Source organism: Dermacentor albipictus, chromosome 2 (assembly GCF_038994185.2).
Source record: "Dermacentor albipictus isolate Rhodes 1998 colony chromosome 2, USDA_Dalb.pri_finalv2, whole genome shotgun sequence".
Taxonomy (NCBI): Eukaryota; Metazoa; Arthropoda; class Arachnida; order Ixodida; family Ixodidae; genus Dermacentor; species Dermacentor albipictus.
In genome coordinates this window covers 188,424,102-188,452,033 of record NC_091822.1, presented here as the reverse complement: position 1 = coordinate 188,452,033, position 27,932 = coordinate 188,424,102, and the positions used below count along the sequence as shown (strand labels likewise).

The 27,932-nt window shown below is 43.0% G+C and overlaps 1 protein-coding gene across 2 annotated transcripts; it reads left to right on the top strand.

Moving 5' to 3' along the window:
- Positions 1-280: 280 nt before the first annotated feature.
- On the top strand, positions 281-27,932 carry pelo (protein pelota). Of its 2 annotated transcripts, none has more exons than XM_070534565.1 (12): positions 281-299; positions 362-449; positions 1,923-2,015; positions 7,290-7,440; positions 7,605-7,695; positions 8,374-8,537; positions 13,860-13,920; positions 13,996-14,036; positions 17,614-17,734; positions 18,752-18,944; positions 20,230-20,336; positions 27,747-27,932. In XM_070534565.1, the coding sequence occupies exons 2-12, from the start codon at positions 409-411 to the stop codon at positions 27,836-27,838; spliced, it is 1,155 nt and encodes a 384-aa protein (XP_070390666.1). In that variant the 5' UTR covers positions 281-299; positions 362-408; the 3' UTR covers positions 27,839-27,932. The 2 variants fall into 2 exon arrangements, with proteins under 2 accessions (XP_070390666.1, XP_070390665.1); XM_070534564.1 differs by having other exon boundaries at positions 285-303.

Genomic DNA, 27,932 nt, shown 5'->3' with positions numbered 1-27,932 from the left:
CCAGGACATGCTTCTTTCAACACTTCGTGCATCGCAAAACAAATTTCGAGTAAGCACGAAGATGTACAGATGCGCCCTGCCTCCTTTCTCTCAGATGAATTCAAATTTCCCGCTTTCAGACAAAAAAAAATATATTACGTGTCAACATCTAAACATTTGTGCTAAATATGTTTCCTGAGTGCACCAGTACACCCTAAAAATATTTTATTTCCTACCAGTAACAGCTTGCACACTAATAAAACTATTTCAACGTTGCTGATGTTTGCCACGGGGCGGCTACGTGGAGCAGAATCATGGATGTCGGTGAGCTTGGAAAGCATCTGAAGTTCAGTTCTGATTTTATCTATTTCCCATTCATCAGATTCAACCATTTATTTATAAACTGACGAAGGCTTCAAAGCTCCAACAATGAAGCTTGTTCATAAGTTCTTCGAAAGGGACGGCAGTGGGTAAGCAATTCCAAAAAAGGCCATCGGATGGACAAGTAACATCGCCGGAGTCGTGGCAGCCGGGATTTGAGTTACCGAAATGAGCACTGTCAAACGATAAATTGTATCTAATGCCCTTACACATAGCTGTCTGTTTTATTTTCATCTGTTGATTGATATATGGCAAGCTTGTGGAAAGCTGCTAGCGCGGTGCGGAGCTTGATCGGACATGCAAATTTGAACCAAGAGCACCCCCGTATTCGTTAGTCGGATCTACCGAACCGTCCACCAGAATTTAACTGCCAACTCATTTTATGCATGAAGACGCGTATGTATATGAGTGTTCAAGGATGGTTCAATTAGAGAGTGCCCGCTGGCACATGGAAATTTTTACAAGCAACGCTTTACTATGTTCATTTCGTCGGTAAAACCAACTTGTTATCCGCATCCATAAATGTATCACCTGACAGGCTGATCATTTGATCGCAGTGCCATGCTCGCAATGCTCTTTATGCCAATCAAAAGAAAATATTTGCTTGTGCTTGGAGATATTCGAACGTTCTAAATCACTTCGTTCTAGAACTGAGCATCCGATGCAATTCTGTAGTGTAATTTAAATGATGTAAGTAACGTGACTTAGTTAACCTGGTTAAATGGCCTCATACTTTTCCAAGTTATACGGCAGACAGTCCGTTGCGCCTAATAATATGGTCTAAAAAAGCAATCGGAATACCCGTGAATATTTTATTCTAGGAATGAATGGCTGATGTGGTGAAATTCCTATAAAAGAACAGTAACCTCATGTTATGATGTATAAATCTGTCAGACTTCCACCTCCATGGTACTAATTCCACAAGTCTAAGGGCAATTCTTTCTGTTTGTCATAATAGCTGAAACTATTATTGGCACACAGTGAATGGTGCACCCCTGTTTAAACCTGTCTTCACCATTAGTCTCACTCGTATGTGTTTTGAGGGACTCTAGGCTCTACGTCACTTGATAAGGGGCACTTCGGCAGAGCAGTTGCAAGCAGTGTTTTTGACGTGTGCCTATAGCTAGCAACACACCACCTCCACAACACTCCTCCTTCATATTTTTTTACTGAAACTAACGTAAACGCTTAAAACTTTGTTGCTTTCCTTCTTTGTTTCCCACTTTCCTGCTACATCCAGTCATTTATTGCCCACTTTGCACCCTGTCATGTGGCTCTGTTGATCATACATGCCGTCCAAGTTAGATACTCCACTCTTCAGTGTATATTTTGTTGTCCTACTTCTTAGTGAACGTACTAGGGACTCATATCCATGTGTCATCGTCTACAAAGCGCATCCATTCTTTCCAGATACAATCAACCAACTTGGCCAACAACGCATTCTGCTAAACTACATAGGGGAAAAGCTTAATAATCATACGGCGTTTGATCGATAACTGGAAGCTTGAGAATTTGTTGCAGATGTGTGTACCTTCATTAATGTCATGATTATACGATTTCAGGAATGTCACACTCATTCCCGAAGAAGCCGAGGACATGTGGCACGCCTATAACTTGATGTCCGAGGGCGACAGCCTCAAGGCTTCCACAATCAGGTTTGTTGAGGGCTGTGATCATACACTTAGCCCTTGTCGCTACAATTAGTGCACGCATGCCAGAAAAAGCCATTCGTGGTTTGCAGGGAAGTATCAGAAGCTAGTAATCGAGGAAATCAAAAGCACTGTTGTATCGTAGCATTTGGTGCACATTAAAGTAAGATAGGCTGAAGAAGATGAAAGAACCCGAAGACGTTGAACCAGAGGGGGTATTCTGTAAGAGTCCACCTAGTGGACTGTCCATTTCGGTCGCAGTTGATTGGATGCAGCTGTACGAGAGAGGAGGAGACGAGTGGCCCTGGCCAATGAGTAGCGGCCAAAATGTACAGTCCACTAGGTGGACTCTTACAGAAAACCCCCCAGGCCTGAAGTCCAGCATTACAGCATTACTCATAGATCAGGTGTAGCTATGGGACTCTAAACAAGTCAATGAAGCCTCTGGCCTTGTATCCACCACTCTTGCAATAGCTTCCATATGTACATTTTAAGATGCCAGTAGGACTGTAGGGAACAGTGCCACCTGTAGCAGCGACTTGGTCTGGGGCATGCAAGTGGCGTGTGAAGCAGGCAGCAGATTGAAGGAGAAATGCTGGGTACACAGTGCAATGAGTGCATTTTGCCATGGCTTTAAAACGTTTACATTTCTTAAAAAGCCCCAAACCTCTCTGAGCTGGCAAATTATTTATATAGCGGCAGCTGTGCACTACACTGTAATAAATTTACAGTCACAAGTAACTGATGCCATAAAGCAGAGTTACAGGCGTTTAATGAATGACTGCTCGGTTGCTGTAGCATTTTGCACTTTTGCTGCCCTATGAACGCACACCCTCTCATGCTTGTCACATTACTTGTCTCACCAACTCCAGGCTCTGCAGCAATAGCTACAGTTTCAGAGGGGCATGGGTTGTTTCTTGAAGTTGCGGCTTATGCACTGTGCTTAATTCTGCCATGTTCATGAAGGGTAACTGTCATGGCATTTTATACACAATATATGTGTTTATTTAAAATGTGTTAAAAATGTCAACCTTTATTCAACGGTTCTTTAAAGGTGCCCTGAATCTCTCCTCGGCCTTGGTGAAAAAACATATTACGTGGATAGCATACACTGCTCTGAACATCTCAGCCAAGTTTTGCAGTCATGCGCGGCATGTGGAGCTCACAAGTGGAACGCGAAGTCACCTTTTTCTCACATGTTCTCTTTTCAACAGAAGCCTGCTCCTCACTCTTTTCTGGATGCTTTATTTTGCGATTTAGCGGATTTCCATATGAGACTGCTATTGATCAATCACTGATATTAATCAAGAAGGGTGTTTAGGTTAGTGCGCTTTTACCTACTGTTACTGTGTATATTTATTGATGAAGTTTAATAAACAGGCTGAAATAATTCAAAACATGGTTTTGAATTTCGATAAAAATTATGTACTTCCAGAAAAACCTGACTATTGTCTGCTCACGCACGGATGCGGCCGGCCCGTGTAGGGATGAATATTTAGCCACCCTGCTTATTAGTGTTGTAGCTGTCGGGTCTCGTTAATTTAGACTAATTTTGAACGCTCAACTAGCCTTGAACCACGCGAAACTTAAGGCCAGACCACACACATGCTTGCCAGCACGCGCTCACTCCTGGCTAGTCCTGGTCAAATGCCTTGGCAGACCGCTTCGTATTGAGCTATTGATAGCTCTTACAGTGCGGCATTATTCGAGTCGACGAAGCACGGATCAATGGGTGCCAAAAGGTCATGGGAATAGGAACCAGCAAGCAAGTTGGAGGTGGCTACCATCTGTTGGGCAAGCCAGTGCAGGACAAAGCCGGTCCACACCACGTAGCATAGCCAGACTGGAGCATATTACCACGAGCATGCACTCAAGCCCTGTCGTGCACAAAGCAAGCGCACTGCATGCACACTGCATTTGCATGTAGCTGCGGTCTGCTACGTAGCGTATATACCGCGGCTGCCGCGGATGTAGCGACGAGTCCGCTGGCTGAGCACACTGCGGCTCACTGAAGACAACTGCGTTTGATGTGCTGTAGGTGCCAAAATTGGAAGTAGTTATGTCTACATGAACATCCAAAATCAAATTCTAACTGCGCACCACGGTGGTGTTCAGTAGGCAGAGAGTTGTGGCAAGCCCCCCTCTGCCATAGCACTTCGCAGTGCAAGGCATTGAAGAAAGAGTGGGAGCACTGCAAAGGGGATGGTTGATTGCCAATAACTCCGCTTGTGCTGAATTCATAGAAGTACTTTTTGCAGCAAAGTATTTATGAAATAACCTAATTTTGCTTCAAATGCATTTCTCTACTTTGGTAAAAAGTGGTTCAGGGCCCCTTCAAGTCGTCACTGTGGAGAAGCTATTACCTTCGGGATAACTAGAGAGCTTTAGTATTGAAAGACGCAAGGCGTTGGGGCCCCAAGCGCTTAGGTGCGTTTGCGTTTGCGTACGCAAGCAGAAACACGTTATAGGTTAGCGGCCCCAAACGCAAGCCGCAGTGAGGTCGCATGCGCTCGCAGCGTCATCAACGTCTGATCTTTGATGCATTATCATTTTTTAAAACATGAAATCAAGCATATTAAGTAAAGCACATAAAACTATTCTTATTAAAAGCAGTTAATAGAGAGGTTTAGAGTGTTTAGAGTGTCCGGTAATCGGGTAAACGCAGGCTGGGGCGTTGGGGGCGGAGCTATGAACTAGAGCGGCCTGCATGGTGTTGCCACCTGGTGGCGCAAAGCTCAAACAGAGAAAAACAGCTAATATAGCAGTAACCAAGTGTATTTTACATTGCTGCGGGTATAAATTTTTGCAGCAACACAATTACGCCAGTGCCGAAAATTTACACCAGCAGCGAAGTAGAATAGACTTGGTTACAGCAATATTAGCTGATTTTGTCAGTTTGAGCTTTACGCCGCCAGGTGGATGCACCATGCAAGACGCTCCGTTTATGGCTCCACCCCAACGCCCCAACTGCGTTTATCGGCATACCGGACGTGCTAAACCTCTCTAATATATATAAAAACGACGTCTGTCGACACTTGCGGAAGATTCATTAGATTATCTACCCGCTAGCTACTCGTAAGTTCTCCTACACCGCGATAGTCACGTGGGTAACATGACCACTTAGGGGCAGTGATGTTTTCGGCCGGCCAAACAACCCAAGGACGCAAGTAGACATAGCGGTCTGCGCATGCGCCGTACCGTCGCCCCTAGTTCTTGCGTACGCAAGCCGCTTGCGTCCCCTACACTAAAACTCCCTACTATTAGAATCACTGCATGTTCAGGCAATGCAGCAAGCGATCAACAAAACATGTGGTATTCTGCCCAAAACCTATGCATGCACACTGTGCCATCTCTCCCCTACATAAACAAGAACCATTTTGTTTGCTGTCATTGTGAATAACGGACCCAGGTGGGTCAAGTTTTCATCTTTTTGTTAAACTCTTGGTGAGTGTGTTTTAATTTCATGTTCCTTCCTTGCAAGTTGGGTTTCCGTCGAACTCTTAAGTGATTTTGTTCACTCTGAATGTCAGGAAAGCTGCTTTCCATACAACTGTTTGCGTTCACGAGATCAAGACGCATAAATGAGTACTGAATGCAGCATCAATGAAACATTCAGACTGCAAACAAATGTGATCTTCCCATGCCATGAAGTGTGCTCGCCAAATGTAAGGTGTTTGTATCTTGCTACCCCCCCCCCCCCCCCTTTTGCATTAACTTATGTTGTGATTTTCAACCATGTTGCAATGTTGCTTTCTGAATTAAAGGGAGAACAAGGACCTCAAAAGCTTGAATGCACCTCCGACTTGTCAACACCTTATGTGTTAGCACTGTCTACAGTACTAACACCTACCCTAATCTTCATACATTGCAATGCTGCAATATCCTGCAAGAGCAAGAATACAATAAGTGTTACTTCAGATCATTGCTAGAAACAAAAGGGCAACTGCTACTGTTCTAAATGACCTATCTAGACCAAAAGATGTAGCAGAAAACATACGCACAGCAAAAATAAAGTGTACAACTCTTCCTTCAGTGGCTTGCACTGCTGCTTGCAGAAGCTCAGCAGGCACAGAAGCATGTGATGAAAATGTGCAAAAATCATTACCACGAAATTCTAGAAACGCAGCTTTGGCTGTGAGTAATGGTTATCTGAAGCTTTCAGCATTTGAGTCTGCAATTCCATAATGGAAATCTGTGGGACTAGTGGTTTGACCCTGCTTTCATTCTTGCGTAGCTGCCTGTTTATCTACTGGTACAAGAGATCTGTTAATGTCGAGTCATACTGGTGACATGATGGGAGCCAAAAATAACAATCGCAGTTTGACCCCAATACAATAAATCTGGGCTTGCTGAATTATATTATTATGTGTGTGAATGTGTATTATGTGAATTATGTTATTGTTATGAATTACTAGGTCTAAATTATGTTTAGTTCATGCTTATATTTTGCTCCAAATTTGCTGTTGATTCTGCATTTGGTGTTTCTTTTGCAAGCCTCACCTCATAAGCATGCAATCATTTGTGCAAATAGCAGCATTTTAATGTTTAAAACAAAGAAGTTGGACTTGCAAAATGTTAAGTGAATGGTTTAGAGGCACAGCAGAAGGTACCAATTGATAGGGCTGCATGCCTGATGCAAAGTGTCACCTGCTTCATACATCAAGGATCAAGCACCTTCCATTGGTGGTGCTGTTTGCCACACCATCTTGTGCCATGTGGCACCTGTGCATAGCCTGCACTAAAAGGGCGAATATGAAAAAAATAACAAGAGAGTTACTACATGGAGGAATCAGGGGGTGACATGCCCTTTGCAGTTGGCCCTAACTTTCTGTGGTCCTGGGTGTCCCTGATATAGTGGGCCATTGGTGCAGACATTAGTTTCATTGTGGGTAAAGGAGTTGTGCAGTTACCAAAGCAATGAATTGGGCTAGTGGGTAACATTCATTGTTCTTGCGCTATGTACAGCACACACTAACGAGACCAAGAGGAGCACTGGCTAGGAATGAAGACACAAACTGACACGAAGTGCAATAACATGAACGTGCACTTCTTTGTGTCAGTTCGTGCCTTCGTTCCTAGTCGGTGGTCATCTTATCTCTGTGCCATACATAGTGCAAGAACAATGAGAGTTGTGTAGTACATGAGAGGTAAAGTGGGCAGTCAGGGAGGTTGGCTTGTGGGTAGCAAAATACCTAGCTGCCACCCACTGGGGAGAGAGCCTTGAGATAGCTCACAATAAAATTTTGTCACTCACAATGTCATTATGTTCTGCGATTGCAGAAAGGTCACCACAGAGTCAGCAACCGGAAGTACTGGGAGCAACAGAGTTCGAACTACACTCGTCATCTGCATTGAGAGCATTGATTTTGACACGCAGGCATGTGTCCTTCGTGTTAAGGGCCGCAACATTGCAGAGAACCAGTATGTCAAGGTATGGCTTCATTTTGTGACCAGTGCTTCAAGTGACAAAAGAAAGTATGACTTGGCTTCTTTTAGAATTTTAGAAAGTTTGTTCAGAAACAGGATGCAAGGTTCAGCTGGTACGGACACATTTACAAACTCCAATTTCACGACTCCTGTTTGCCACTCTTGCAGATGGGTGCTTACCACACGTTGGACTTGGAAATGAACAGAAAGTTCACCCTTGCCAAACAACACTGGGACAGTGTGCATTTAGAGAGGCTTGGTAAGCCGGTGTCCTTGGCACTTTCTGCTATGTAAAAGACTGCAAACGTAATGTTAGTGGCCTGTTTAGTATGATGCCAGCAAGATTTTACTGGTTTTTTAGCATGGGCGTGTATGGAAAGATGATAAAGGCATTGTTGTAAGGGCAGTCTAAAAGCGGATTTGAGCTAATGTAAAAAGCTTGGAACAGGTGCTGAGATTTCGGACTGATACTCTGCTTTTCAATAATAGAAATGAAAGTACAATACTGCTCGTGATTCAGTATACTTAATGTTTATTAAGACACGAAATGCTCTGCTACAATGCAGTCGTCATGTGAACATTACCGTCTTTTATTGTGCCTCCTTAAGTATCACTAGAAACTCATGTAATAAGGCTAAAATGATTAACCATTACTTAGAACCATTACGTCCTGATGGCACCACTAGTACCTCCTCAAATTGTTTCTGAAGTTTGAGAAACACGCCTTGACTTTCATTGCTAGCAAGCTGCCTTATTTTCTGCCAGTTACCCAAGTGCACCAATCGATATCTCAAAGTGTAACTTACTAGTCTGTTCTGGCTTGTGGTTTTCTTTAAGGCTGCTTTACTAGTAAGGATATTGCTACACATTTTACAGTTTATGTGATCATTGCACTTTTCGCTGTGAATTTATCCTTGTTCACTTTGCTTCGTTCCAGACATGGCATGTGATGTCACTCAACATGCTGACCTGGCAGCAGTGGTGATGCAAGAGGGACTTGCTCATGTCTGTCTTGTCACGTCTTCGATGACTCTGGTGCGAGCTAAGATTGATGTCAGCATTCCTCGCAAGCGGAAAGGAAGCTGCTCACAGCATGACAAGGTTAGAATAAACTTTTAGTGTCCTTGTTATTTGTGATGTAGCAGTGCAGCAAGGTCAGTCGTAGAAAATAATGGCACCACCGGGTGCACAAGAGTTGCATAGTCCTAAAGGCATTGCATTGAACCTGTAGAGCTCCAGTCACTAGAAATCTCCACAGGGCATGGACGAGAGTTTGGCTCTTTCTCTGTAGCTTTTTAGCAATGTAAATTCAACACAAGGCTGACTAGTAAACTGGAGTCATGCTCACAGTGGTTTCATTTGTTTTCACAATGACTGCGCACTTCTTTGAACTGTGCCTGTTTACCGTGAAGTAATCTGTCTAATAAATGTGTCTAAAAAATGTCTTAAAATAAATGCCGCCTACTGGTGGAAAAATAAGTAGTTATTACTGTGACTGTTGTGATTCTTGCATAACCTTAGAATCGGTGATGCCTAGTACAGTCGAACCCACTTATAACAATACTGCTTTTAACACTATATTGGTTATAACTATGAGAAGCTGCTGCACCATTGGCTTATTTATGTTTTCTGTGGTGAAATAACCCGCTTACCACAATGCCCCTATGCCACATTATCGATTATTACAATGAAGTCTGTCTGCTGGGTGTCCGAGCCGAAAGGTAGTGAAATGCGAAATCCTTGAAAAGAAAAAATGACGAGAAATTCGAGCCGCTGCACGATGGCTTGCTGCTCCAACGGCCACCGAGCGCTCAATTTCCAGCCTTCCCCGCTCACCTCTCCCCCGTTGCCCTTCCATCCCTCCAAACACAAATGGGCTGTGCCCATAGCTCTACGTCGCGCCACCCTCCAAAACACGAGTAGACCGCGCCAACTGCGCTGCTCCCAGATTGCTCGCATGTTACTCGCTGGCTCCTCATTCAGCACAGTTCTGCAAACAGCTTAATCATTCGCGTTGGTCTTTGTTGGTTGCGTCAAAATCTTTCCTGGTCACGTGGTTTCTCGGCCTTGTTTGACTTGCCACCAAAATGGAAGATGACTGATTCGCCCACTTATCATCGGCAGTGCACGATGCTGCCAGTGAAAAGAAAGTGCACGGCTATAGATTTGGAAACTAAGTGCCTCTAACTGTTGAGGCGATTGTCGTGAACGTGCTGCGCGGATAGCAATGATGGCAGCGATGAACGCGGTAGGACAGGCTGCCTCAACATGGTCCTCACAGGAGGCCCGGCAGATGATTCAGTCTCTTCGGGGGCTTTGTTTTCTTGAGAAACCTTATGCTGCACTACGTGGAGCACCTGGATGCCTCAGAGAAGGATGTCGCCAAGCTTTGCGTAAAGCATGCAGGGCTGACAGACATAGGGTTTTTTCGTACAAGCCAGTGAGAAGTACATGGTGAGGTGCTTGTGGTGATCTCGCCTCAGAGTTTCTTCTGGATTTCTTAAGCTGACGGGCTGCCGCGGCAGCCTTCTCGCATTTTTTAAAAGGCCCCTTTTGGGGCCACCAAAGCGATGCCTTGGTGGTGCTCGCATATCGCTTGCCACCCGTGACCCCTCTTTGCAGTTACTATAGCAGTGCCATTCTTTAACACTGACCTCTGTGGCTTGTTACACACTATCGGAGAGCCCAGGAAGCAGTCAAATGAGTGAACACAATCAGCAGCCAGGTGGAGGAAGGTGATTTTTTCATGCGACCCGGTTATAGCAGTTATCGGTTATAACAATTATTGAATTTTTGTGGCACTTGAATGTTGTGATAGGTGGGTTCAAGTGTAGAAGATCTGCTTTTGATTTTGCTGAACAGACATTTTCAAGTCTCATGCACTTTGACTGCTTGTTGTGGTATCTTGACTTCATCTCAGCTTGTTGTAATTGTTGTCCTATGATTAAGAGGGAATCTTTACTGGATGCTGTATTGGATATCATGCTTGTAACATGCCGTATTTACTTGAATCTAGGACGTCCCCAATACAAAGCCGACCTTCGAATGTAGGACGAGCAAAAAAGTGAGGACAGCATTCACAAAATGAAGACGGCATTTATTTAATATGAACATACCAAACTCACTCTACGTCATCATCGCTGCTAGCTTCATACACTTATGGATGCGCGCAAGTTCACGTCCGTGCTCCCACGCATGCACGGACAGTGCAGCATGGTTCATACGCGTCAAAACATGGCGCAATTTCGGTGAACAACTGCTCATTATTGCGTGCTTATCTTCCTTATCGCTGTCGTCCCCTCGTTGCGGAACATGCAAAAAGCATCTCCCATTGCCCCCTCCAATGACGGTCGTTTTTTTTATTGATGCTGAAATCCCTCCGGGCTTCAACATTTGGTGATCGGCTAGCACAACTCTGCGGCCAGCACAACTTTTCATTTGAAAGTGGCAGCATAGTGGCATCGCCTGTTTGGGGTCACTGCAATAACGCCAAGCCTCACACCGATACGGCACAGGTCAAAATGGCGACGTCGCTTGTGTACTTCAGTTGGCTACTGGTGCGTTTTTTAAAATCCTTGAGTCTATGCGACCCTAGAGTTTGGTGTACAATGACTTGAAAAAACTGCCCACCTAGATTCGAATAAATACGGTAGCACCTAACCTAAGGCCGAAGGTGTCACATCAGCCCCGTGAAACTTCAGGCAGAGGCTAGTACAACTTAAGTCAATATTCAAGAAAGCTCATCTAAGGACCACTTAGGTCCAACAGCCTAATTAGCTACGATATTGCACATGCACATGACCTCAGCTGTGAAAGTGCATGTGTGTTAGCATGCTTACACCCGCCTTTTGTGGCGGCATGGTGTGGTTCTGTTGAAGGTTTAATTGAGCTTGAGGTACCATCTCCTAAAATGATGTGCAGGCATGTAATTGTATATTGTGTACTACTCTTTGCTATAAAACACCCACAGACAGCTTGAAGTGACTGAAAATTTGTTCGCCTTATCAAAAGTTCGCCTTACCAGGTGCCATCCACAAAACTCAAAATCTGCTATTCCTAGTGCACCCAAATACCCACGACACAAAATAAATAGAAAACTACATTAAAAGAGACATTTATTAGTTTTCCACAATACAAAGTGTTGCTTTACACAGCTGCTGAGTATAATTGTTCTTTTCCAGTGCTGTGCAAGTCTGTGCGCTGTCACGAAAGCTGACATTTCATCTGTCTGGCTCGAAATATTTTCCAGTGCCCTCACGTTGAAAAAGAGCCACCAAAGCTGTAACATAGCTGCGACCGGCAGCCACAGCAGGAACGGAACGTACATATACGCCTTGAAACGAGACGGGCAAAAATCAACATGTCACCTGCAGGGTGTTTATATAGCAATCCAGGAATGAGGGAATGGAAAAGGGACAGAGCGAGGTAGAAAAAAAAATATCACGCTTACACAGTTTCCAGCATGGCCTGTGACACAGTAGCCGGTACAATAAAAGCGTTCATGCCATTATCAGTTGTCATGTGTGAAGGTTGTTGTAGCACCCTGGACTTTGCCCTCGCCCAATTACCAGCCTGTGGAGGCAAATCAAGGACCTCCTCAGTTACTGTTTCGATGTCCTTGACTGTGATTTTCTTCCCAGCACCTCCACCAAACATAATGGGGTGCTTGTGACCAACATTCTTTATAAACAGACAAAAACAGAGTAAGCCTCTAGCTGCTGAGTCAGCATCTTCATACTGTGTGAGCAGCACACTCTGCTTCTTCGAAAGGCACTAATATTCTTCACTATAGTTTCTTTGGTGCCAGCACTGCAGGCTTCCATTCCATCGTTGATGCTTGTGGAGCTGTTTATGTCCACCGAAGCACCGTTTGCTTCTGGTGTAGCTAGTAGAGTCCCTCCTCTAAGTCTACTATCCTGGCCTCTAGCAGAACTGAGTAGCAGACGGGCATGGCAGTTGCTGAAATTCAGCTTAGCAAAACTAGCTGACTTAGTGCAATTTTTCTTGCATCCTTCATTTTCTTTTTGTATGGAGTCTGTGGGAAACCAATCAATTGTTCATACACTGTTCTTCATATCCCAAAATATGGCTTAACCATTCATTGTAACGAGTCTACTGTATTCACAGTTGCATTGTGCATCATTGTTAGTTTTGTGTTATAATTGTAAAGTTCATATTTTGCTCACGATTCTTCAAAAGTCATACCTCAGCAATGTAATAACTCGGTGAATTTAGTTCTGAACCTGATTTTCCACACTAGATAAACAAAAAAGGTGGAGGACGATGAAGCTCCACCTTTAAGAGCGGAGCGCGATAGCATTCAAAGCTCCCTGACTGCTTCTCACATTTCCTGGCAGCTGGAGCATATGTAAGCATGATGTTTAGTAGGAAGCACTGGCTGTGAATGCTAACAAATGTGGGCTTTCTGGTAGGAATGCAACCTCTTGCGTGGGCCACAATAGATGGATGGATGTTATGAGTGTCCCCTTTGGAACGGGGCGGTGGTTTGCGCCACCAAGCTCTTACTATTGTACTAGCTAATGTCCTACCTAAATTAAACAATGAAAAAAAAAAAAAAACACTATGAACTACCACGCTCAAATTTTCTGATCCCCTATTGCGTGCGAACTGTGCTTTTGTATGTCTCCGTCTTTTGTCGTTTCCCTACTTTTCTTCCACCAATCCTCCAATCGCCTCTTACAAATGCCTATTGCGGACATGTTTGCTTTACCACTGCTCCCGCTGAACCCAAGAGCCTCAAGGAGGCCAGTGGTGCCTAAATCGACCGCTGAGTAGACGTCTTCACATTCTAATAAAACATGCTCCGTCATTTCCCTAGCTATGGATGGATGCGGAGATGCAGTGGAGGCAAGCGCCATCTGGAGGTGTTACAAAGAACTAGGTGCACTGCTTCGTGGCCTCCAAGATACTCACGCGACAGCACACACAAATAGCAAACACTGTGGCTGGTCTATGAATGGTAGAAACACTGGAAAAGGGGGGGTTTGAGTTTTTACCTTACAAAATTATGTTTTCTCATATAGTCAAATTACATTCCAATGCTATCATGTCTGCAGATTGTGTATAAGCCATACTTTACGATTTTTCTACGTATTTTAGCTTGAAAAATTCAGTTTGTTCAGTAGCTTCCTTGCACCAATGGAGGGCCTGGGTATGGGTGGTTCGAATCAACAAAATCTTTTTGCCGAAACGACGTCCGACGCTGGATTATCTGCGACAGGGGGCCTTTAACGCTGTCGCGTTAAAGTTGCCTGGCTCTAGCTACAGTATAGTTATGATGTGAATACTGATTTGCTAGGGGCTCAGTTTTCTTGTAAAAGCCCGTCAGCACATGAAGCTAAGAGAACATTGTTGATTGTGATGTTCTTTAGATTGATTATTTTCTGCTTTGTTTTATTTTAGGGTTTACAAAGATTTTACGAAGCTGTGATGCAAGCAATTTTGCGCCATGTGAACTTTGATGGTGAGTTATTGCTACATCTACAAACAGACACTGGTGAAATTATTGTATTGTCCTGTCCTTCACTGCATTTTTCAGTTGTCAAGTGTGTATTGGTTGCCAGTCCTGGCTTTGTCAAAGTAAGTGAAACTCGCTTTTGTTGCTTCTTCTAGGAGGCCCACAATATGACTGATTTTTCTTTCATTTGATGTGGGTTAGTGCATACTCTACATTTTTAATAAGACATAAACATCAACCATTACGCATACTGTAATTGTACCACCAGCTGCAATGTTTGATGACCTGTTTCAGCACAGGAAGCATGATTAAAGTTGGGCTGCTGAGCACGAGGTCGCGGGATCGAATCCCGGCCACGGCAGCCGCATTTCGATGGGGGCAAAATGTGAAAACACCCGTGTACTTAGCATGTTAAAGAACCCCAGGTGGTCAAAATTTCTGGAGTCCTCCACTACAACGTGCTTCATAATCAGAAAGTGGTTTTGGCACGTATAACACCAGAATTTTTTTTTATGATTAAAGATGAAAGGCGAGTGTACACAGGACACTACTGTATCTTTACGTGTATAACCCACACCGAAATTTCTAAACATTTAGCAGTAAAAAGGGGGGTGGGGTTATATGTGAATTGCCCATATAACCCACTTTGAATCGCAGTGAATTGCAAGGTTGTCTTGTCGCGAGGAATGCTGACATCAATCTTAGCTTGCACTAAAGTCGGGGAAGACGTGACAAGACAGGCATGAGCAAGTCCCTTTTGTACCATCACTGCTACAAGGTCAGCATCTTTAGCGACATCATATGCCATGTCTGGAACGAAGCAGAGAGAAGTATGAGTGCACAGCAAAAAGTGTAATGATCACATGAACTGTAAAGTGGGCAGCAGTACCTTTACTAGTCAAATAGCCTTAAAGAAAATGACAAGCCAGACCAAACTAGTTCGTTATCTCTTAGGAAGCCCCACCCTCACCTCACCCCTGCATGTTGAAGCTCCCATCTCCCTGCTTCATGGTCACCCATTCTCCTCGTATGTACAGGTCACCCTTTTGTGTTTATTACGGTAGCTAGCAAATAGCAAACGCAGCACCGGCAAACTCGTACATCTCCCGCTGTCACTATGCTCCCTTGGTCCGCACAGAAAGCTCTGTGATACGATGGTGAGCTAAATTATTGTTGAGATTTTCGGCTCAATCGCATTTGCTTCATCATTGTTGCCCATTTGAAATCTCTCCGTCCGCGTTGTCACCTGCTTTCATATGAGTATGTGAGTATATATGAGTATATGATATATTTCATATTTTGCATATGAGCGAAATGATCCATGAATATTCACGTCACATATACGGTGACAAGTTTGTTCGCAATAACATCTCTGGTGTTAATCCAGCATTGTCACCATCGCCAAGGAAGGGGGGAACTCAGCCGCTGCCAAAGATACAGCATAGACATATCGCGCATCTATGAGTGGAGACGGTCTTTGCAAGGATTTGAGCATTGTTGTATGCAGTTATTTCCACGGCTTATACATGTGGATATCTTTTTTTTTTCTTTCCGAGCTGTTGTAATTTGGGGTGTGGGTTACATGCACAAAAATACCTTATTTTGTATTTGCACTAAATGTCATGACGCATTGAATTCTACGACACATGCATTACAGTTGAACCCATATATAGCAAACTCGATAGGTCTATGAAAAGTGGCTGTTGTATCAGCACAGTTGTTTGTTACATGTTAACATGCCCTTTAATATGTGCAAACAGCACTGAAGCTGGCGTAGGCATGCAGGTATGGTTCAGCACCACTCTGGTCCAATAATTACATTATCAGTATCTTCATTTTTGTTCTTGGGACTTTCCGCCACCTAGCTCAAAATTTCTGTTAAAAACACTGGATCTGAAGAATGAAATGTGAGCATCGTAGCACTTTAAAACAGTGTTCACTTCCAGTCACCTGTCAATCCAATAGTTCCGCCACCATTTGTTCCTTTGACAACTTGCGATATATTTTGCTATCAATGAGACATGAGTGCATCCTGCATGCAATCGTGAAGCATTCTAGTTGGTTAGAAGTGAAAATTACTGCAGTGTTTGCTATTTCGCAAAGGTCTCACCATTATTACGGCAAGAGGCTGCAATTGTTGAGAGCCATAAAATTTTCATTTTCTGTGCCACTTCAGATTAAAAAATTCTAAGTTCTGAAAGTAAAACATCATCACAAACTGTTAGCAGCAACCAGCAATGATGTAAACAAATTGTCGACAAACAGTGCTTTCCTGATAACGGCGTAGTGGGAAACGTAAAAAAGTAACCGCTGACCCTTTGCAACTTCACGTTGCAGCAGCGCATCGTGCTGCGTTCACACAGTCTCAGGCCACTATAGCAAGGCTGGGTGGCCGTTGGTATAAATCCTCCAAATCGGCCCCTTCTTGAAAATGTGCTGTGAAAGCATGCTTGAAATGTGGAAGCTAATGGCCTCTTTTTAATTTACTTTTTTTTTTAAATTTTATTGTGTTCAAGATATGCAGATGGTGCACACTCACTCATCTCAAAGGTCATCCTACTCGAAGGAGCGGGACGGCATTGCCATGTTCCTAGTTCGGTCGCACTTCGGTGCTCCGGAATTTTGCATGCGCTGTTTTTTTACTATGACCAGAGTATAAATCGTTGTTTTAGCAGTATAGTGTTTTAAGACTGCACTGTGTAGTATCGAGGTGTAATTTCATTTGGTAGGGTCGGAGAATCTGTAAATGCATCGAAATTTAGTCATTATAAATGATCAATTGTTATATCTAGGGTCATTATAAGTGGGTTCGAATGTATGGTCTCACGCTTCAGCCATTTTCTGTTTGTAGCTTGAACGCCCTTGAGCTGTGCCAGCACTATCATCTTTCTTACGGCAGCTGTTCATGTGAGGGCTTGTGACCCTGTCTGCTTTCATTTTCTTCTCGTACGTTTAGCAGTTTTGCTTCATATGGAGTGGTTTCCTGGCATACTTAGTGCAGGTAACTATGTTGTGCACTATGAACCTGTTGCCATTGTACGTGCCATCTTTTGCCTAGTACACACATTTTGTTTGAACTTTCATGTGCATCATAGGCCTTACCAGCTACAGTGATGTGTTTGAGTGTAAGCTGATGCTTATAGGCTCACAGAGCAGTCATTAGAGCACTGGTCTTGTAAACTAGACATAAGAGTGGTTGAAAGTACAGTTTTCCAGCTGTAATAGATTGTGTATAGACCTGGCTGGAACATATTGAGTATGTATTATGTAAACAAGGGCGCTATGCATGCGTGATTCTTGCCGCTGATTTCCCAGCTTGTTCAAGCACATCATGCACAGAAGTTTCTCTTCAAGATGCATGTACATACATTGCGTAGTATACCTATAGCTTTTATTTGCACAATATTCACTGCATGCACATTCTGCACAGGCCATGACTTATTTATGTTTCATGAGGCATGGAATTCACAAGGTAGGCAAGTTGCATAGTGTATAACAGCACAGCACACTCACTCTAATGTTTGAATAAACACAAAGTGCACATGCCTAACCATCATGTTGAACTGTTCATTACTGATTCATTTACCGCTAGTGAATGGATGCTGTATTGTATTCTGCTGATGTTAAGCATGCGATCCAGTTTTTGTAGAGCATGTTCTCCCTCAAATCTGATTGGGTTTTAATTCACCGTTTATTCAGGACCAGTTCTACGAGTACATGTTCCAGGCTGCAACAAAGCTTGACCTTAAGGTGATCCTTGAGAACAAGGGCAAATTTGTGCTTACACATGCTTCGTCAGGTTTCAAGCACTCTCTGAAAGGTAGGTACCAAAGCTTGTCTCTTCTAGTAGTAGCTTTATCTTATTCACCATTTCAATAATGAGTCCACACCGGAGTAGTGTTTGTGATGCTTTAGTAGCTGCCTCACTGTTATATTTCTGAGAGCGAGAAGGTGCTATATGTCAGCACACATTTTATAAGTGGTGGTGCTTTCTGTAATATGCAGGCGGCCTCCAAAAGATTTTTATTGTCACAGTAAGCATCCAGCTTTCTCACTGAAGGTAGGCGAACAATGATAAATTAAGTGGGGGAAGGTGTAGTGCACAGTATATACTGCCCTGTTACAGGGAACGCACAGTTAGTAATGTGCCATCATTTACTGATGAGATATAAAGACCCATAGATGTAACTTTTTCTTTATTTTTGTATGCATATACAAATGCCCAATCAATTAAGACGAATAAATCAACATTAGCTAGTTATTTGATCCTATAATTGTTACCTGAATTTTACTTGCTTCCTAAAGCAGGAAGACTGCTTTAAGAACCTGTTCGGTAATTTTTACTGCTGAAACATGGAATAGTTGACATAACGAAATGCTCTATTTCATAAAATTTTTGACTGCCTGTATGACTTTGTTAAGTGGAAGAAGTAGTGTGAACGAGGAAGTGTGCCTGCACGCAGCTGTCCAACACACAACAAATGTGCCAATTCATTGCTCTCTTAGCAAGCAAATTGTGGCATGGTGTTACAGTGCTGGTAATTGAGAGTAGCTTCATACACTTTGTGGGCTCTGGTTTCAGTAACACCACAAGATGCTATACCAGCAGAACACCAAAACACAGGTTTCTTTTTTACCACTTTCAGTTTTCCCATGTTACTACTGCACCAAACCATAGTTTACAGAGCTTTATTTGTGCTTGCCGCTTGTCATCTCCTTGTGACGTTTCCTCGTATTCATAAAATGTGTAGAGACCGACTTGAAAGAGCACTCTTTTAGAATACAAGCTTTCAAAAACATAGTACCTGAGGTGATGTAATGAGTACTTTGTTTGCAGAGATCTTACAAGACCCCTCAGTGCAGTCAAAGCTGAGTGACACCAAGGCAGCCGGGGAAGTGAAGGCCCTGGAGCAGTTCTATCAGATACTGCAGACAGAGCCTAGCCGAGCTTTCTATGGCACGAAGCATGTAGAGCGCGCCAACGAGGGACTCGCCATTGAGACGCTTTTGATTTCGGACAACCTATTTCGGTGAGCATTTGTATGACATGTGTCTACTCTAGAATGTTGGCCTGACCTTAGTGCAGAACTAGATTTTAGCACCAATATAGTATTTTCAGCTTTCTTAATTGATTACACCTCTAGCTAGGTTTTTATGGGTCTGTCAGTAGTAGAACATATCATTGAGCATCTGCACAATGTGACAGAGTATGGAACAATTTTCACCTGATTTTTGTAGTATTCATCATGTGTGTGAATGGAATAGAGCAAGCTCCTTACAGGATTTGTTATAATAATCAAGTTTCTGATTTTTGGAACAGTGCTGTTGGGTGACGCATCTGATGCATCATCATTTACAGTAGAACCTCATTGATATGATCCCACTTCATAAAATTTCTCAGCACAAATGTTCGCGATCGAGAATACACAAAATGACCCACTACAGTTACACTTCTTTCTTACCAGTTAATAAGTTCGCAGAAAACACGATCTTTTGGCACCAACATTCAGTACATCGTCAAACTGCAATCATACATTTTGCGGCCTCTATAGGTCCCACGTGAACAAAAAAGGCACAAGGCCCATATGATCGAGAGCAGTAGCGTCCGCTATGGCAGCTTCCCGTAATACTTGCCTCACGTGAAAATGCCAGCACGTACTTTGTTTCCTCTTCTGGTACCAGCTAATCCCCTCAAGAGTCGTCACACATCGCTATTCACAGCTATCGCGGCCAACACTCGATTTTGGTTTGCTTTCCTTAATATGCCATGTAATAAGAAAGCAACAAAATACATCTCGGGCCTCTCGGGTCCCTGCAACTCAATGCGCGTTGATATTTCATGCCACAACGGTCCTTGCCACCTGGACAGGTCAAAACCTTTCTGCCGAGATGCCCCTCCTGAAGGAGCTGCAGATCAAGGAGCATGAATGTAACCTTGCCAATCGTAACCTTGTCGTAACCTTCCTGGGCCCTACCAGATTGGAGCATGTTGTGTCTCTTGCTGCAATGATTCATGCAACACTTTGCATTACATAGATGTCAGCTACAGTTTGAGTCTGCCAAATTTTTTAGTTACTTCGGATCATTTGTTTTCTCGGTTCGCCCATTTTCTCTCTCGTGCTTTTTCAAAAAGTATGAATAGGGTTCTGCTTTAATGCCAGGCTCAATCTGCTGTTTTTTGCTGGTATTGCAACAAGGGCAGTACTACAACACATTCTTCATAGACTCCTGGGATTTTAGTTGTGCCATGTTTCAATTGCACTTTAATGACGTGGTGCGAAACTAACTGACAACTTTTTTTTTTTCGGTCCTCAGGTGTCAGGATGTTAAGCAAAGGAAACGTTACGTTGCACTTGTTGACTCTGTGCGGGAAAACGGAGGTGAAGTGAAGATCTTCTCCAGCTTGCACATATCTGGAGAACGTGAGTAACATTTCATGCTTTCACCACATTGACGTTGCTTTTACTGGATGATAAAATTTATTTTATATGAGTCACCTCAATTTGAAGAAAGAGTAAAATTGGTTATGAAGAAACAGGCCAACCTAGACGCAATAAGGGCAAAAGCAGACAAATTCAGGTTGACACTTGCAAACAAATATGCAGCCTTAGAACAGAGAGATGAAGATGACATAAAGGCAATGAATGAAACCATAACTAGGCTGGCTTCACAAGCAGCAATTGAAGTGGGAGGTAAGGCAACAAGGCAACCTGTAGGTAAGATCTCCCCTGTAACAAAGAACCTAATAAAAAAACTACAAAGAATGAAAGTGTCAAACTCAAAAGGTAAAATAGAATTTTCGGAACTGTTGAAATTGTAATGTGAGAAAGCCTAAGGAAGCCATAAAATATGGACGCAGCCTGAAATCGGTGAGAAAGAAACTTGGCATAGGACAAACCAAGATGCAGGCACTGAAAGATAAGCCAGGTTATATCATCAGCAATCTCGCAGATATAGTAAAAGCAAGGGAAGAATTCTGTACTGACCTGTACAGTACCCAGAGGAGCCACGATACCTCCATTTGCAGCAGTATTGAACAGGATACAGAAACTCCTCCTATAACTAGTGATGAGGTCAGAATGGCCTTGCAAGACACGAAACGGGGAAAGTGGCAGGAGAAGATGGAATAACAGTCAATTTAATCAAAGATGGAGACAACATAATGTTTAGAAAACTGGCAACTCTATATAAGAAGTGTCTATTGACTGCAAGGGTCCCAGAAAACTGGAAAAATGCAAACATTATACTAATTCACAAAAAGGGAGACATTAAACTATTTTAAAAATTATAGGCCCATTAGCTAACTTCCAGTATTACATAAGATATTCATTAAGATGGTCTCCAATAGAATAAGGGAAACACTAGTCTTCACTCAACCAAGAGAACAGGCTGGTTTCAGGAAGGGATACTCTACCATGGATCACATCCATGTCCTTAATCATGTAATTGAGAAATCATAGATTCCGAAAATGCATTTGATTCAGTAGTGATGCCAGCAGTCATAGAGGCAATACGTAATCAACAAGTACAGGACGCTTTCGTAAATATCTTAGAAAGTACCTACGGAGATTCCACAGCTACCTTAATTCTCCATACGAAAAGTAGGAAGGTGCCTATGAAGCAAGGGGTTAGACAAGAATACACAATCTCTCCAATGCTATTTACTGCATGCTTGGAAGAAGCATTCAAGCTGTTAAACTGCGAAGGCTTAGGACTAAGGATCAATGGTGAATATCTCAGCAACCTTTGATTTCCAGATAAGATTGTTCTGTTCAGCAACACTGGGGAAGAGTTACAACAAATGATTGAGGACCTTAACAAAGAGAGTGTAAGAGTGGGGTTGAAGATTAATATGCAAAAGACAAAGATAATTATCAATAGCAGGGCAAGGGAACAAGAGTTCAGGATTGCCAGTCAGCCCCTAGAGTCTGTGAAGGAGCACATTTACCTAGGTCTGTCACTCATAGGGGGGTCCCTGATCATGAGAAGGAAATTTACAGAAGAATAAAAATGGGTTGGTGCGCATACAGCAGACATGACCAGATCCTGGCTGGAAACTTACTACTGTCATTGCAAAGAAAGGTGTACAATCAGTGCATTCTACCGATGCTAACATTTGGAGTAGAAACTTGGAGGTCGAGAAAGAAGCTGGAGAACAAGTTAAGAACCTCGCAAAGCGATGGAACGAAGAATGTTAGGCGTAAGGTTAAGAGGCAGGAAGAGAGCGGTGTCGATCCGGAGCAAACAGGGATAGTTGATATGCTAATTGACATTAAAGAAAGAAATGGAGCTGGGCAAGTCATGTAATGTGCAGATTAGATAACCAGTGGACCATTAGGGTTACAGAATGGATGCCAACAGCAGAAAAGCGCAGTCGAGGACGGCAGACGACTCAGTGAGGTGATAAAATTAAGAAATTTTCAGGTGATAGTTGGAATCAGTTGGCGCAGGACAGGGGTAATTGGAGATCACAGGGAGAAGCCTTTGTCCTGCAGTAGACATAAAATAGGGTGATAATGATGGTTTTAATATGGTATAAGGTAAATTTAACACATTTACACTTTAGGTCTGGCTGCACAAGCAGCAGCATTTAAAAAGGAAAACATTTTGATGTGACCTTAGGCAAGCACAATAACTAGGTGCTCATCTGTACTCTTCGTACTCATGTCTACTTACACTCATTGGCACTTGCTCACGCTCCTAGTTGTGCCAGCGCACATTCTCACTAACCCTCGCTCATGGTTATAATCACCTTAAATCACACTTACCAGCATCCAGAAATGCTCATTTCACATCCACTCACGCTCGTCAACAGCCATTCACATTCGTACTCATGTCCATTCAAACACTGTCACCGATTTTCATTGATACATTAACTTGTACTTGCTCTTCATACTTACATCCACTCAGACTAGTCGGTACTCATTTATGCTCATGCCCATACCTCTTGACGCTCACTCACGCTCTAGATTGCACCTATATAATCGTTATGGAAAGAGTATGATTCAGTGTACTCATGAGTGAATATATGCTGACCTATGCATCTGAGACTGTTAATACTAATGTCAAGACATAACTACGGCAGTAACATGGAAACAAAGTTCAGTTTGCCTTAATTCCGTGTGAGCAGGGTTATAGGTATCGAGAAAAAGGGTTAACTTGTAGAGAACTGCGTTCTCTATACCACATGCTTTTAATGTTTGCAGCGTTTTGCGACTCAATAATGAGATTTTTACACCTTGTCTCAGTTAAGATTTCTTGTGTGTGGAAAAAAAAAATGTGCGTTGGAAAAGTAGTAATACTGCTGCAGTGGGGAAGGATTTTAAGCCTAATGTGTCAAAATTTAGGTGGAAATAAAAAAATATTTGGGACCCGTTTTGCAACTGTCCTGATCTGAACATACCCAGCTGTCTCATCCACTGCGGTGGCGTCTTCACAATTTCTCACTAGACTGGTGCATTGTTCATGTACACGGGGAGCATTTCAGATTGCAGATGGAATTAGAGATGCCAGAATAGTTTCCACTGACTAGTCTTAAAGACCTTGCTGTATGCCCTCTCACGTGCTTGTTACCTCAGCGTACCGTAGTAGGAATACATATGCAGGAGCCCTGAAAACCCATGCTCAACTCATTTCATGGCTAAAAAGAGGCAAAAAAGACAATCTGAGTCTCTTCTTTACGATAAAAAAATTAATCAATTCAGAATTCAATATGAGTGTGGTTTTTATTTTATTATTAGAATGGTACAGATCGTTGGGATGACCATACATGGGTATTAAAATAGGAGATTTTCTCACTTGCAACATAATTACGACATAACAAAATAATGCAACATGTTTGTACCTGCCAACTCTTCCAAATTTTCTGTAAAATGTACGAATTTCGAGCAGTCTTACGATTTTACGAATCTTGCTTGAAATTTTATGGAAAGCGTTTTATTTACGAAAAAGAAAAAAATGTTAAAATGTAGTAAAACTACACCCTGGTACCTTGCACCGCCACGAGGGGGCAATACATATGCATGGTATGATAATCAGCAGCTACAAGGTTGTAGTGACTTCTGTCGTCTACTAAGGGGGTCACAAATCAATATCCAAAGTTCAATAGTGCTGATAACGCCGCTAGTGCTTCCGCAAACCTGCTGCCATGCTGTTGCCTTTGTTTGCGCAGGTGCGCAGCTTTGGACTTCAGTCAGCTTCAGTCACTGCAATGTTGGCCTTGCCTTCTGTGTGACTAGCTGCTGCGTAGGACGCAGTGCGACTCTGACCTGTAGCAGCTTTGCAGTGCAATAGTGGGCTCGAAGCCCGGACAGCACTTACAAGCATTTTTGAAATTGTACACAGCAGAATTTCCGTGCTTCATGCCGTCAAAGAAAGGGGAGGAGTTTGGATTCTGCACCATGTGTGCCTGTGATGGGAACATCTCACATGGCAGCAAGTCTGACATCAAGGTCCACATCACTTCGAAAAAGAATTGGGGATACGTGCGAGCCGCGGACAGTCAGCCAAGCCTACAAGTTTTGTATGCAGAGACAATGATCTCGGTGTGATTTGTGCAGAATGCCTCTTCACGACGTTTTTAGTTGAGCGCAACATTCCACTGAGTGTCAGCGATCATGCTGGACCGCTTTTCTGGAAGATGTTCCCCAAGTGCGAAGAAGCGAAACGCTATGCCTGTGGACAAACAAAGACGAAGTCAATTGTTCGGGAAATGGCTGCCACCGCAGAGACTCCTTAGCTGGATGCCCTAAAACAGCAAGTATTTTCGATCACTCTGGATGGCAGTAACGATAAGGATACGCAGCTTTACCCAATTGTTGCAACATATTTCGTCAAAGAAACGAGAAGAGTCGAAAGCCACATTAGGTGCCTCTGGACAATCCTAGGAGAAGGAACCGGTCACAAGATTGGTTGCAAATCTTGTTCTGGACGAGATGAAGTCTCTGAATTTTCCTGTTGGAAACCTGTTGGTTATGTGTTCAGACAATGCCAATGTCATGGTTGGCAAGAAAAACAGTGTTTCTACTGTATTGAGAGAGGCTCAACCAGGTTTGATAGGAGCTGGTTGCCCGTGCCGTCTCATCAACTTGGTCGCCCAAAAAGGAGCTTCATGTCTTCCTGTAAAGGTTGATGAGGCTTTAGTTAACATTCTTTTTTACCTAAAGAAAAGCTCAAAATAGAAAAATCTATTTAAAGAGTTAAAAAAAAAATGCATGACACCAAGGTCAGAAAGATGTTGATGCCGACATGTTGACTGTGGTTGGGAAAGTGTTTGAAACGGCTGCTCGACCACTGGAAACTACTACTCAGCTTATTTTTATCTGAAACAAAACAGTGCAAAAAGCAGAGCTTGTTTTTGGAGTCATACCAAATTCCAAAGGCTTCCTCACAAACCCCAAAGAGCCCTGCACTGACACCAAAGTTTACTGCACATCTTCACAAGACTACTGCAGGCGTTGGGAAAAAAAGTACCGACGGCGATGAACTCTCGCGAAAGGGGAAAGGAGCTCATTCTGGACCTCAAGCAAAAGAACTTAAACTTCATACCAAGAATTCTGGGGAAGCCAGCCACGTGACTCCTGAGGAGCACCTGTTTTATTTGTTTTTTCATCGAAGGTAAACAGGGCATGCTGTCCTTCTATCCAAAATGTTATACCACTTTTCGAGAAGGCAAACTGCCTTCTTCAGGCACAGGCTCCTCAGATTCATGTACTGAGGGGCCTCCTGATTCGCCTTTTCGTAGATCCCCTGACTAGATTTGTGTGCCCAGGTGTTGTCAAGTCATGTCATTCATTGCTGGAAGTTGACTATGGAGCTGCAGAGAAACAGAAAGGTGATGAAGACATAGTCATTGGAAGCACAACCTACTCTGTGGTTGAGACACTGAGCTGCATTGAGAGAGAGCAGTTCTCTGCTGTGCGTCTCTGTACTTAACGGCAGCATGCGGTTACATTCGCCACAAATTCCCGCTAGAAGACGTCAGTCTCAAGATGGCTGAAGTTGCTCAAGTACAAGCTCTGGAAGCTGCTTCATTCAGCAGCGTACATGATTTTATTATGGCATTCCGTGCTATTCTACCCCAGCAGAGTGGAGAATCAAAATAAGAAGCAATTGACACACTTTAAGTCGAGCTTGCCAACTTGCAAGCATATAAAGTTCCAGCCGACATATTGATTGAGCTAAGGTGTGACGTGCAGTGGTCGCAATTATGATGCGTTCGAAGTGTCAGCGGATCGCTCAGGTTCCACAGAATTTAAATGATTATGCTGGGTATTCTTTCCATTCCCCACAGCAATGCTGAATGTGAGAGAATATTGAGCACTGTGAACAAAATGTGAATGGAGTTTCACTCATCTGTGAGTGAGAAAACACTCGAAAGTCTGCTGAAGGTCAAGGGGCACTAGAGTGGTACTTGCTTTGAGGAAACCTACACGGAGAAGTTTCTGAAGCAGGCAAAGTCGGCAACAGCAAAATCATTGCAAAAATAAATTGTGCCCCAGTGGCGTTCTCGCTCTTTACTCTCCAAGACACGGATTTCACTTGTGGTTCTGAAAACATGAGTAAGCTTGTCACAAAAGGTAAATCCCTTAAAAAAAGAAGTGCTGCCGCGCACCCCTCACTCCCTCCCCCACCGTGATAGTCTTACGAATTTCCAAATCATCAGGTTGGCAGGTATGCGTATTTTTGCATTACTATATTTACCATCCCTAGGTGGGAAATCTGTAAAGTTGTCATAAAAAGCGGCGATGATTATTTTTTAAGAGGTCTAAAATGTTCCAGTTCTCGCTATTTTTGCAGTTTTGGCATTTTTTGGATTCTATAACGAAATAAATATGTGGTGTAGTTGCATACTTCTTTTTTCAGTTTGCGAAAAAGCTTTTGAGGATTTGTCAGAAGTATTTTTCGTCTTCATTGACTTGGCTAAAATGGCCCCAAAAAAACCCTGATTTCAGGGTAAATTGAAGGCATTTGCACAAAAACCAAAGTTTGGCAGTTTTTCAAGAAACATATTATAAGCGACTTAAATTTACTTTCCCATAGGCCAATAGTAAAAGTGGTGTAAATTGCGCCCCAAAAAAATTTGGCAGGGGACAATTTGGTATTTAAAGTGATAGGCTTTCGAATTTGTAAAATCTGCAAGTCCTTAAAATGCTCTTTTGGAATAAGAATTGTTGAAGAAATCCCTGCTAAGTTTTGCTTAATGAAGGCTGATTCCTTCCTACAGAGACATTTTCCGACCTCATATAAAAATTTGGTGGAAAACTAAAAATAGTTGGGACCGCCCCCTAGTCTGTCCTTATCTGGAAACACCCAACTGCATTTTTGCTGCAGTGTTATGTTTGATCATGCACAGTTGACAATAGAAGATACTCTAAATATATTCAAATTTGTGCAGGGTGACTGTTTGATTCAAGGACCAAGTTGAATAGGACAATATTCTATTCATAATTTTAAAGTTTCTTATAATTTTCACACTCCGCATTATTTCTAGTCAAATGCTGCTGCCATGCCACGCCATGCTGCCAATCTTCCCATCCATTTTATTGCTGATCCTGCACTCAGAGTTGCATGCCACGCCGTCGTGGAAGGCTTGCCCGTTCTAAGCGTGCCCATTCCAGGTCCACTGGCTAGACATTAGCTGTGCCCATAGGTCTAGACTTGCCTGTCCCAAGTCCTTTGAATAGGCTTTTAGTCATACCCATGGATGTTGGCTTAACCACACTGAGTGTGCCCATTCTAGGTCTATGGCTAGACTTCCAGTTTTGTGCAAAAGTCTAGGCTTGCCAGTTGTAAGCTTCTGAGTGACATTTTGTGTGGTTTCTATCTCTCAGAGCTGGACCAACTGACTGGAGTAGCAGCCATCCTGAGGTATCCGATGCCTGAGCTTGAGGACGAAGAGCTGAGCTCTGATGAAGAGTCCTGAAAGGAAGCTTCTCCTCACATAGCATCTTCTAATTTATCTCGACTGCTGCAGTGTACATACAATGTGTATGATAAAGCAAAGGGCATGGACGTCA